The 12,835-nt window shown below is 32.8% G+C and overlaps 2 protein-coding genes across 3 annotated transcripts; both read left to right on the top strand.

Annotated features, from left to right (window-relative positions):
* Positions 1 to 3,274: 3,274 nt before the first annotated feature.
* On the top strand, positions 3,275 to 5,582 carry LOC106305965 (GDP-mannose 3,5-epimerase). The gene is made up of 7 exons (XM_013742403.1): positions 3,275 to 3,380; positions 3,694 to 4,110; positions 4,192 to 4,288; positions 4,364 to 4,493; positions 4,579 to 4,711; positions 4,793 to 5,000; positions 5,074 to 5,582. The coding sequence occupies exons 2-7, from the start codon at positions 3,695 to 3,697 to the stop codon at positions 5,227 to 5,229; spliced, it is 1,140 nt and encodes a 379-aa protein (XP_013597857.1). The 5' UTR covers positions 3,275 to 3,380; position 3,694; the 3' UTR covers positions 5,230 to 5,582.
* A 5,023-nt stretch (positions 5,583 to 10,605) lies between these two features.
* LOC106301585 (basic leucine zipper 63) lies at positions 10,606 to 12,748 on the top strand. 2 transcript variants are annotated; one of them, XM_013738031.1, is made up of 6 exons: positions 10,606 to 10,942; positions 11,385 to 11,469; positions 11,656 to 11,767; positions 11,859 to 11,934; positions 12,010 to 12,135; positions 12,228 to 12,748. In XM_013738031.1, exons 1-6 carry the CDS (start codon positions 10,673 to 10,675, stop codon positions 12,492 to 12,494), a joined length of 936 nt encoding a protein of 311 aa, XP_013593485.1. In that variant the 5' UTR covers positions 10,606 to 10,672; the 3' UTR covers positions 12,495 to 12,748. The 2 variants fall into 2 exon arrangements, with proteins under 2 accessions (XP_013593485.1, XP_013593484.1); XM_013738030.1 differs by having other exon boundaries at positions 10,607 to 10,942; positions 11,364 to 11,469.
* Positions 12,749 to 12,835: the final 87 nt, after the last annotated feature.

Below are 12,835 nucleotides of genomic sequence, written 5' to 3' on the forward strand. Positions count from 1 at the left end.
AGTTGAGCAAGTATTTTGGTTAGTTAATAATTTGTTTAGAAAAGTAAATATTTCCAAAAATCTAGACTATAATATTCATTTAGTTATAAAAAATGTAAAACAAAGTAAAATTAAATGCTAAAATGATATAAAAACAGAAATATTACATATTAATCAATGTCAAAATCATAGGCGATTAATGAATGGTATATTCAAATAATCTACTAAATTTGAATAAAACCATTTTTGTCAACCAAAAGCACGCAATTACCTAATATCAATTTTTTAAAAATCTAACCGTTTTAACGCAAATTTAGTTAAGATGTGTTTTGGGACATTATTTTATAATTAGTCAAAGCATCTATAATTGTATGAAATTAAAGACTATTTTATATTAAATATTTTAGATTGATTTAATTTTTTTATAATATTAGCTATAAATTATATATAAATAATTTCACTTTCTAATTTCTTAAAAACATAATACACCAAGTTCTTCGAAAATCATGTTATAATACAAATATAAACATTTTAAACAAAATATGTTAATAATTCTCATATCAATATAATTCACACAATTTTATTTGAATTATAAAATACAAAAAGGTAAGTAATTTCTAAAATATTAAATATACTACATAAGCAAAAACAAATATTCTCCACATTAGTATTACCTTAATTCTAAAACTATTTATTTCTGTTTTTTAAGTGTTGTATATTTCTCATTTGTTTAGCATATAAAATGATCTGAGAGACATATAAAGTTGAAAACGGTAAAAAAATATTAACCATAAAATATTTGGTATAGAAAAATAAATGTGTTAGTATAAACAAATATATTAAATGGCAAAATTTATAAAAAAATATATAATATAAAAATTATTAGCATAGTAAAAATGATCAAATTTATGTATATATCATTTTAGTCAGTTTAACATCTAACCAACAATACGAACAACCGACAAATATACAAACATTTATAATATATCTATAAATCACAAATAAATTATAAATATTAATTATTATATACATAAAAATATCCCGTGCAGACGCACGGGTCAAGATCTAGTTTTAATATTAAACCTCAAACCCTAACCACTAAATCCTAAACCCAAATATCAAAATCTAAAAAAGTACATAATATTATGTAATATTAAATTATCTTATGTAATATTAAACTGTGTAATATAGATCATAGTACAATTTTTTCAGGTTTAAAAACATATAACGACATATAGAACTTTGGAAAATTACAAATTATATTTATAAACAAAATAGAACACTCTTTATTAATCATCAAATAGAATGGAACAATGTTAAAATAACATAGTGACAGAATATATTGCATTATATAACATGAATAGAACAAACATAATACAAATAGTTTTATATTTTTATTCTATATGCATATAATAGAATACAATACGATTTAACAAAAAATGTCCATCTTCTCCGGTCAACTTTGGGTCATTCACGGCGTCATTGTTCTTCATAACTATATAGAGATCGTTTTCATCTCCTATCTCTTATCCCGACAAAACGACACTTTTAATGACTCGCCTTTGTTATTCTTCACCACTGGATATGTATATTAGTGTGGATCAACCCTGATGCAGTAATCTCAATCTCATTTACAAGATTTAAATACAAAAACAATATATGAAAGCAGAAGTATGATTGTGAGAATCAATGATTTAAGAGAAGGGTAAAAATAAATGAAATTTTTTTTGTGTCTGCTCACTGTCTACGCTTTCGCCATTGCCTTTTTTTACCGCAACTGGTCATGTTTTTTTCCACAATCACTAATTATTATTAAATTTGTTTGTAGATTTCTCCGGTTGGATAAAATGGTAATATGACAATATTATAAAAACACACATAATGTATCAGTATATTAGAAAAATTAATCATAGAGTGAATTATAAATTTTTTGAATGTCAACGATGCAATTTCCTTTTGTTCTATTTCATTTATGGTTAATTAATTAAACCAAAATGAACTGCAGACTGTGCAGTGTATGAAGTCATCATATAGAGGTTTCAAGATGATAAAAAGATTCAGTCAATTACAACTCTAAATGGGCTTTTTTAGAGAGTTTTTTTTTATAATTTTTTTTTTTTGTATGCCGGCTTTCATTAATACTAAAGAAAAATAAAAAAGATACAAACCCAATCGGCTAGTGTTTTGAAAGGCAAATGCCAGTACAACCCATACGGAGAAATAAAACTAAAATCTCAAATTGGAACTCATATGTTGTTGTGAAGCCCAAAGGCCCAAGTTGAATATGCAGAGGAAAAAGATTCCCCGTCATCAGTTTGCTAAGAGGAGGAAGTTGACCTCACGGAACCCCTCCCTTCGGTGGTAGAGTTTTTTTATATAACTTGATCATTTGGAAACGTGAAGTTTTATGAAAATATTAAAGATGATATCTACCTTATAGGAAAGATACTTACAACAGGTTGGTTTTGACGAGATCTAGTAAAGTTGACTGGTTGGTTGGTTCTTTCTTTTTCCTCGGTGGACTTGTACGATATGGCACGACAGATGGTAGAAAAAAGAAACAAATGAAGATTCATTCATGGTAAATGTCTTTGTCAGTTTTTCATCTATCTTAATAAAATATAAATTGATTTAATTTTACTCTTATTGTAAATTATGGTTTATAGAATTTAAATGTAAAATATTTTATTAAATTAATTTGATCATTATTAGAATACATCAGTACAAATGAAAATTATCTTATTATTAGATTTTTTTGAATATTTCCAAATTTACTATAACAAATCTTACAGAAAAACTTTCAGTTCGTATTTTCAAAATAACTACTTAAATAATAAACATTAAAATATACCTAATTATTAAAAGAAATAAAAAAATAAAAAAATACAGATTAAACTTAGATATATTGATTAAAATACTTTAAGTTAGCTATCACTCTTCCAAAATACAATTAATTAAAAATAGTTTAACATTCAATTCTAAGATTTAGTGGTTATTGTTTACGGACAAAATAAAATGAACCAATGACAGTAACGAGAGCAAGCATCTTAAAGAATATACTAATGTTAGTCACCAAAATCATTTTATCAAAATGTGAAATATGTTTAATATACGCAAGCAAAAAAAAAATATATCAATTATATATTCACATATTATGTCAAGTATACAAGGAAATTGATATCGATTTTCAAGGGTATATTCGTCTTTGAAGAAGAAAAAACACCAAAACTAATAGGAGTTAGGAAAAATAATAAAACGAGCGGTGTTGCTGTGTCCAAGCCTCCTCGTCTTCTTGTGAAAGCTTGTATATATACGATTGCTCTCCCTCCTCCGCTCAAATCCTTCACCTCTCTCTCTCTCTCTCTCTGCATTATCTCTTCACATTCCCTAAGATCTCTCAGGTAAAGATCTGAACTTTCCTCAAATCTACGGTTCCTAATACCACTCACGTTCAGATTTAGGATTCTGTAACAATTGTGTGATCTGGGTTCATTACAAAACTTGCGTAATTCACCTGTACGAATCTGAGATTTGTTGCATCCTTTTGTTTCAGAGTCTATAAAAAACTGTTTTTTATAGAATTTTATCAGATAAAAATCATGTCTTTATACCTATTTGCATGAGATCTGACTTGTTCCCAAGTTGCTGGATAATACTGAGACTACAAAGTCTCACTCTTTTGACGTTTCTGATTTAGATTTGTGTGTTTTGTAGAATGGCTGCAGCTACCAATGGAAGTACTGACTACGGTGCCTACACATACAAGGAGCTTGAGAGGGAGCTCTACTGGCCTTCCGAGAAGCTCAGGATCTCCATCACCGGCGCTGGTGGTTTCATCGCTTCCCACATTGCTCGCCGTCTGAAGCACGAGGGCCACTACGTCATTGCTTCTGACTGGAAGAAGAACGAGCACATGACTGAAGACATGTTCTGCGACGAGTTCCACCTTGTTGACCTCAGGGTCATGGAGAATTGCCTCAAGGTCACCGATAAAGTTGATCATGTCTTTAACTTGGCGGCTGATATGGGTGGGATGGGTTTCATCCAGTCCAACCACTCGGTGATTATGTATAACAACACCATGATTAGCTTCAACATGATTGAGGCTGCTAGGATCAATGGGATCAAGAGGTCAGAGTTGCTTTTTCTTGTGTGTTTTGGAGATTAAACAGAGTTAAAAGATTGGATCTTTTTGTTGTGGGTGTGTTTCAGGTTCTTCTATGCTTCTAGTGCATGTATCTATCCGGAGTTCAAGCAGCTGGAAACTACCAATGTGAGCCTCAAGGAGTCAGATGCTTGGCCTGCTGAGGTTTGTGTCACTCTGATGATGATTATTTCTTTTATCTGTGACGATAATGTACAATAATCTCTAATGTTATTATAGCCTCAAGATGCTTATGGTTTGGAGAAACTTGCAACGGAGGAGCTGTGCAAGCACTACAACAAAGATTTTGGCATTGAGTGCCGCATTGGAAGGTTCCATAACATCTATGGTCCTTTTGGAACATGGAAAGGTAAGTATCAGACAAACAAACAGTTGACGCTGAAGTATTGTTTGCTTTTACCATTGTTGTTTAATATTTTGATGTGACTTTGTAGGTGGAAGAGAGAAGGCTCCAGCTGCTTTCTGCAGGAAGGCTCTGACCTCCACAGACAGGTTTGAGATGTGGGGAGACGGGCTTCAAACCCGTTCTTTTACCTTCATTGATGAGTGTGTTGAAGGAGTACTCAGGTGAAGGCACTAGCTCCAAATCATTAATGATATGTTTGAAGACTTGTATAGTTTTTTTGTTCTGAAATTGTTTTTCTTTAGGTTGACGAAGTCAGACTTCCGTGAGCCGGTGAACATTGGAAGCGATGAGATGGTGAGCATGAATGAGATGGCTGAGATGGTTCTCAGCTTTGAGGAAAAGAAGCTTCCAATTCACCACATTCCAGGCCCTGAAGGTGTTCGTGGACGTAACTCAGACAACAATCTGATCAAAGAGAAGCTTGGTTGGGCTCCAACTATGAGACTGAAGGTACCAAGTCATTCTCAAAGATAGGATGAGAGTTTGCACCTTATGTGACTTGTTTTTTGTGTGGTTTAAACAGGAGGGGCTTAGAATAACCTACTTCTGGATAAAGGAACAGATTGAGAAAGAGAAGGCTAAAGGCAGTGATGTGACGCTTTACGGTTCATCAAAGGTGGTTGGGACTCAAGCACCAGTTCAGCTTGGCTCACTCAGAGCTGCTGATGGAAAAGAGTAAATGGGATGGGGTTCACTACTATCAAGCTTGGCCTTATTTAATAATTAAGGTCAGGAAATTATGTTTTAGATATAAGGTCTTAGGTAAGCTTTCCTTTAAAAAGAAAAAAGCCAATAATAAGTGTTTTTGGATTTTGAGTCTCCTTCTCTTCTTCCTCTTCTGCTCATCTTTCTTTCTGTAGCAAACTTCTTTTATTATTATTTTTTTAGTTGAAGAAGTCATTTTCTTGTGGTCCTTTGACAACATTTTCACCATCATTGTCAACTTGATGATGCTGTGGTGGTACCAACAGTCAAGTTGGCAAGTCTTGTGATATTTATCTTTCATCTTGTCATATTATCTTATATTATGTCTTTCACACATCTCTAGGGGTTAGAGATCACTTCCCATGCTTTTTCTGCCATCCATTCCTCGGCCAAAACAATCATATCTCCTCTTGGATCTTGTTCGCTAGCTATCGGATCAATAAAATAAGTAGGGTAAATGCAGATTGTTAGACATTTAAATATCCATCCACACTGATCAAGAATAATAAAAGTCACATGATGGTACTCTCATTTTCAAAAACTAGCTTTTCTTGTATGCTATCTGCCTTATGACATCACTTCATATATACATCAAAAGTAACACATTACTGCCTCATTTATCATTTATAGTCGATATCAATCAGAGTGTTACTAAGATACTAGGATATACAACAATAATATAACTCAAAAACATTATATGAATCTTTCCTCTCTCTTTCTAGTTAATGAGATTGATAGCCAGCTCTAGAGATTGGTAGCAGAATATACAGGTGCGGATTCAAGAGAAATTTCCTGAGTATATCCTTTAGAACATCCATAAGCCCATCTTCTGAGGTTTCTTTCTCTCCGTTACTCAACTGAGAAAATATGGCCTCATAGAGAATAGACACTGATTCGTTCTCTGAAGATACAGGAAGCAGTTCCAACTCTTTTCCCAGTTCTTTATTATTAGGATCTTTATGAGATTTGCCCGTCCTTGCTTGTCTTTACCGTTTGATTCCTCCAGGATCATTTTTCTCTACGAGTGACTTGAGTGTCTTCTCGTCTGTCAGAAACTGAGAACATAATCGATAGAAAGATATGTTGAAAGCTTCCGAGTATGTGTTTCTTTGGATACTCTACAAGTGAAAGAGAGTGCGGACGAAGCCTTGATGGCTTGATCCAGTGAAAATCTCAACATTGTGGAAAATGGTTGTGTTTCTCATAATGTGCTTGTCCAAGTTCTTCATCATCACCAGCATCGTGCTTCGTACTGAACCATCTAAGATGAAAATTTTGTTCCAAACTAGCATGAAACAAATTCAGAGGACTCTTTCCTTTCATATAGTTAAGGCCTGCGTTACGGGCCTGCATTATTGGGCTACAAAAGTCCTTATGAGCCCAATAACTCTCCCTTTCAAAATTACTGAAATAAGCAGAGGAGAAATCACCCAAACTAGTCTAATAAGATGGCATCAGAGTACATGTTGGGAGCAATATTGGTATTGTAAGGTTGAGGAGCTCAACTGTAATCGTACACAATCTTCAGATTATAGTCAAGTTTTAATTATTTACAGTAGATATGATCCGCAGATACTTAAAATATCTCTTATATTAACTAACTGTACGAAGTCTACACTAATTAATGCGACTACTAGAGCATCAGCATTAGTGAACCCCATAGAAGCATTAGTGAACCCCATAGAAGAGGTTCACAAAGCATTTTTTTATTATTATTTTTTTTTCTGTTTGATTTTTGTTTTTTTTAAAAAAAAAAAAAATTAATAGGACCAATCGCGGGCCGCCATGTGTCGTGGGGCCCGCACTACAGTGATAATCCGGGGTCACTGGAATGAACTCCCAAGAGACAGGTTCATAGTTTTTATTTATTTTAATATTTTTTTTTTTTGAAAACTGTGTGAACTCCATTTGGAGTTCACCAATGCTGATGCCCTTGTATTTAGTAGCAGTTTCATTCTTAGCCATTGCAACAAACACAGAGGCTTTAAGATAAACCATAACCACACAAAATATGAATAACACAATACTCGATTTTATATGAATAGACCAAACATTGTGGACCAAGAAAAATGTGGAGCAAATGACATTCAAAAATATTATTGCTCGTGGAAAAACATAAACAAAAAAATATTTCATGCCGGGGGGCCCTGGCAGTGAGCCACATGGTGACGCCTTCGGTCTCTAGTCTGGACCACTTTGATGGGGCCAGGATATTCGGTTATCAAAAAAAAAAAAAAAAAAAAGAGTAAAAACTAGAGCTCGACGTACACTACGTTCTTTTATAGTTGTTAGTAAAATAGTTATATTTTAATACGTAGTCTTACAGAGAAAAGACCACCTGACTTAAGAGGTGCATCTTGATGTAATCTCACTTTTCCAGCATTTATTTGTTTCTAATATAAAGTGTTTTGTTCACGTTCTTGAAATATATTGGGTTATTCAAGAACCAAATGATGATGCTCTGGCAGTGTTCTTGCTTTCTTCAGTCTCTAGTCTGGACTACTTTAATGGGATCAGGATATTCGGTTATCCAAAAAAAAAAAAAAAAAGAGTAAAAACAAGAGCTCGACGTACACTACTTCTTTTATAGTTGTTAGTAAAATAGTTATATTTTAATACGTAGTCTCTTACAGAGAAAAGACCACCTGACTTAAGAGGTGCATCTTGATGTAGTCTCACTTTTCCAGCATTTATTTGTTTCTAATATAAAGTGTTTTGTTCACGTTCTTGAAATATATTGGGTTATTCAAGAACCAAAGATAGATTGAAAAGTGTGGAAAATCTGTCAATTCCTACATCAACTAGGTCCAACGGTCCCGATCAGTACATAAACATGTTATCTGTGCGAAAACATACATCAACTAATACAAAATTTAATTTTCATACTTGAACTTTCAAAATTTGGTTTTATCATACATTGACCTAATTTCCGTTAGTCAAACGTTGAGTTGTCGTTAACCAAAAACAGAAAATCGGCTAATTCATATATCAACATGGACCAATGGTTCGGATCAATACATAAACACTTCACATGTGCATAAATATACATCAACTAATACAAAATTTAAATTCAATACATGAACTTTCGAAATATGGTTTTAACATACACTAAAACTTGACATGCGCATCCGTGTGGATATTTGTTGTTAATTTTTTATAAATTATTTAATGACATCTTTAAATATATAATTTTTTGTTCATTGTTTTGTTCCTACACATAAAAACCGAACCCACCCGGATCGGGAAAGATCATATTCAAATCCCACCCGAAAATTTATAATACCCGAACAAAGCATAATTTCAAAACTCAAAAACAAAAAACTCGATATCCGAAAGAACCAATCCATACCCAATCGTATATCTGATATCCATATATAACTGATTATGTTAAGAATTAATTTTTTTTTTTGTTAACTGGTTTGAATTTTTCTCGCGGATGGAGAAAATTCATTCAAACGTATGGAATTATTATGGTTAACACGTAAAATAAACGTTGTTAAATTATTATGACAAATATAAGTAATGAAGTAGTTAAGAAGTATGAAAAAATAATGTAAAAGGTATAATAAAACACTTAAATATAGGTAAGTTATGTTTTATATTTCTATAAGACATGCTGTCAAATTATTTGAAAAAAATGCAATTAATAAAGTAGTTAAGTTGAGTGAAAATAAGAAAAGAAAAGATATAATAAATCTGTTGAAAATAATTTTAGTTTTATTTTGTACTTAAATTTAATAAAATAGTTTTACCTAATTTACACTAGTCAAATAATACCGAAAATAAATTGTTTGTCACGTGTTGATTAAGTAAAATTTTTATTGTATTATGTAATAATTAAACCGTAGTAGGTAGGAATTGACAGAGAGAAACGAGAATGTTTAGCTTATCGAAGACATTCTCTTCTCTTTCTGTTCAATTTTGTCTTCTTTTGTTTTCTCGGTGCTAGTGTTTTTTTTTTTGAAGAAAAAAAATTAAAGAGAAAAGCTAACTAATGAATTACACAAGAAAGAAATCGTTTGACCCTCATGATTTATTTTTCTTATTCAATTACCACGTAATACAGTTTAATTACCACGTAATACAATTTAATTACCACATAATATAATAAAAACCTTACTTAATTAACACGTGACAGACAATTTATCTTCGATATTGTTTGAGTAGTGGAAATTTGGTAAATGTCAAGCTTTAGTGTATGTTAAAACTAGATTTCAAAAGTTCATGTATTGAATTTAAATTTTGTATTAGTTGATGTATGTTTTTGCACAGGTGAAGTGTTTATGTATTGATCTGTACCATTGGCACATGTTGATGTATGAATTAACCGATTTTCTATTACCGGTTAACGACAACTCAATGTTTGACTAATGAAAATTAGGTCAATGTATGATAAAACCAAATTTTGAAAGTTCATGTATGAAAATTAAATTTTGTACTTGTTAATGTATGTTTTCGTACATGTAACATGTTTATGTATTGATCAAGACCATTGGTCATTGTTGATGTAGGAATAGGTCAATTTCCCTTGAAAGTGTCATTTTCTTATCTCCCACTATATCATTTTCTCTCGACGAGAGATTTAGTGCAAGTGAAGCATATAATATGCAAAAATTAAATGGACCCACGATAATGAACTTGAGTTTTGATAGATTCTTATCCAAAAAGACGTTAAAGTTTAGTACATTTCTCTAAAATCTAACTTCACTTACTAAAAAAACAATATCTCATGTGTCTCTCTCTCGGATCTCTCCTTATAGAATGCAACTGGGAATATTAAATGGATCCACGTATTGAAGTATAAGTTTCAAAACCAACAACGACGACTTGTACAATTTTAAATCTTCTTACCATGCCGATTGACTAAAATACCCTTAATAACACGTCAGTCTGACTTGGATTTGACCCCAAAAGCGTTGGAAAACAATATCAATTCCAATAAGGCAAAATAATATTATTACGTGTAGGCTTGTGATAGAAACAACAATATTACATCAAAGGCCCTCTTTAGTCTTATATCTTTACAGATTATATTTATTATTATTTTATAATAAAAACATAACCCAATAATGTCTTTTTATTATAAACATTTGTAAAATAGAATTGGCCGTGAAACACTGAAGGAGAACATACATTTACGATAAACTTATTTAGGGAAATCCTGTGTAATTTTGGGCAAAATAATAAAGTAAAATACACAAATATTGGGATAAAACAGTTTAAATAAGAAATTTTTGGTGTGAATAAGAAGACGCTAATCTTGTCGGGGGCCTTAAGGATTAAATCTGATAATTTTTAATATCTTAACAAAAAAAAGTATTATTAAAACGCAAAGGCTGCCCAATCGGATAAGAAGAAACGTTGTAGGGAGAAGTCGAAGCAAAGAAAAAATTACAACAAAAATTAACAAAAAAAAAATGGAAAAAGTTTTCTCTGTCGAAGAAACCTCCTGTAATAACCATCTTTGGTCGGAGCCGGCCAAAGAATCTGATGGAACGTCGGGAATGAACCGCAGCGACTCCGAGTGGGCATTCCATCGCTTCATTCAAGAATCCTCCGCCGGAGAAGATGCGACGGCGCATGGCGCGTCCGACTCTGGACCGTCTTCTCCGGTAGATTCTCATGAATACAGAGAGATTCTGAAGAGTAAACTCAATCTAGCTTGTGCTGCTGTCGCCATGAAAAGGGTAAAACACTAACCTCTCTCTCTCTCTCTGCTCATGCTTCATTAATGATATAACCGACAATATTTTTTTTCAAAGTTTTAAGGAAAAAACAAACAAACCTTTTCTTATGTGAGGTTAATGTTGTGTAGTAGCTGAGTCGAACAGCCTACATGCTTTGGCTTTAAAGGTTGAAAGTTTCTGAAATTGTTTTGGAAAAAAAAAAAAAAACTTAATTCAAGAACTGAGCTGGTTATGTTCTTGATGAGTATTGGGACGTATAGATCTATATTATATAATATGATTTGAGTTTGTGAACTTTATATGTTCTTTGGAAATTGGTTTTTAGCTGGAAGAAGAAAGCTTTTATCTTCCCAAAGACTAAACACTTTTTTTTATTATAATTATTGATTTGTTGTTGTGTTAATATTTGAAAATTTGATAGGGAGCTTTCATCAAACCTCAGGATACCTCTGGTAGATCTGAGAATGGCGGAGCTGCTTATACATCTAGTGCATCAGACCAAGGCTCCTTAGCTTCTTCTACTAAAGGTTTCTTTAATTGCTCAAACACTGCTCTTATGTTTGTTTACCTCTATCCATGCTGAGCCCTCTAAGATGTTCTTGATAGTTTATTGACACTTATTGTGTGTTGCTCATTGCTGTGTTCCAGAGTTATTGCATATAAATAAAACTCAAGCTATAACGGAACCAATCTGTATTGATTTTCATTTGCAGCTACACCAGTGATGAGCAGTACCGTGACAAGTGGATCCGAGCTCTCTTGTGATGACGAAGAAGCTGATGGTGAAACTAATATGCATCCTACCAATGTTAAGCGTGTCAAAAGGTAAAAAGCATCCTTTCTTGGATTTATAATCTCTCTCGCAAGAACAAAATCTTTCTTGAACATTTGTTTTGTTTACCTGTTGTAATTACAGGATGCTCTCTAACAGGGAATCAGCTAGACGATCCAGAAGAAGAAAGCAAGCACACTTTAGTGAGCTAAAGACACAAGTATGTTTAATCTCCCCCCACATTTGTTTTCTTTGTCAGCTCACTTATTATTAACAATCTCCATCTCTCTGGTAGGTTTCACAGCTGCGTGTAGAGAACTCAAACCTCATGAAAGGTCTCACTGACGTAACTCAGACTTTCAATGACGCATCTGTAGAAAACAGAGTTCTTAAAGCCAATCTAGAGACGCTACGAGCTAAAGTAAGTAAAAAAAATCCATTTCCATCTCCTCTCAGATTAAAAAGTTAACAAAACTCATTTAACAAGACTCTTCTGCTGAAACCTTTTTTCAGGTGAAAATGGCTGAGGAGACAGTGAAGAGAATCACAGGCTTCAACCCAATGTTCCACACTATGCCTCGGGTTTCAACCGTCTCTAATCCTTCAGAGACATCGAACTCTCTAGACACAAGCTCCCAAGTGACTACACCGGAGATCAGCTCAAGCAGCAACAAAAGCAAGGCCTTGATCGGTTGCAAAATGAACAGAACAGAGTCGATGAGGAGAGTTGCGAGTTTGGAGCATCTGCAGAAACGTATTCGCAGCGTTGGGGATAAGTAGCTTTGTGAAGAAGAAGAAGAAGAAGAAGAAAGTTGATTTGTATAACATTATCAAGAATAGAGAGAGGCATTGAGACAAAAGTGTTATATGTGTTTGTGTAAAGAATTGTCTGACCTAGTTTATCTCTGATTAGGTCCCTCTTAAATGTGTTTTCAATCTCTTTTTCAACATCTACAGTTTGTATCCTGTAAACTACTACAAAGTTATCAAACTCAAAGCTTCGTTGGTAATGTAAAAACAATTAGAAAAGACCATTTCTTGGTAGTGAACTAGTAGAATTAATAATGTTTTTATCTACAATTAGATAAATTTTGTAAATTTTTAAAACATTTTTATTAATT

Source organism: Brassica oleracea, chromosome C7, assembly GCF_000695525.1.
Source record: "Brassica oleracea var. oleracea cultivar TO1000 chromosome C7, BOL, whole genome shotgun sequence".
NCBI classification, from domain to species: Eukaryota; Viridiplantae; Streptophyta; class Magnoliopsida; order Brassicales; family Brassicaceae; genus Brassica; species Brassica oleracea.

Excerpts from the sequence above, each read along its gene's own strand:
- LOC106305965 (XM_013742403.1), top strand. The coding sequence starts at position 3,695 with ATGGCTGCAGCTACCAATGGAAGTACTGACTACGGTGCCTACACATAC. Across the intron at positions 4,289-4,363 it reads CAGATGCTTGGCCTGCTGAG|CCTCAAGATGCTTATGGTTT; the intron begins GTTTGTGTCACT and ends ATGTTATTATAG. Across the intron at positions 4,712-4,792 it reads TGTGTTGAAGGAGTACTCAG|GTTGACGAAGTCAGACTTCC; the intron begins GTGAAGGCACTA and ends GTTTTTCTTTAG.
- LOC106301585 (XM_013738030.1), top strand. The coding sequence starts at position 10,673 with ATGGAAAAAGTTTTCTCTGTCGAAGAAACCTCCTGTAATAACCATCTT. Across the intron at positions 11,470-11,655 it reads CTTAGCTTCTTCTACTAAAG|CTACACCAGTGATGAGCAGT; the intron begins GTTTCTTTAATT and ends TTTCATTTGCAG. Across the intron at positions 11,768-11,858 it reads AATGTTAAGCGTGTCAAAAG|GATGCTCTCTAACAGGGAAT; the intron begins GTAAAAAGCATC and ends TTGTAATTACAG.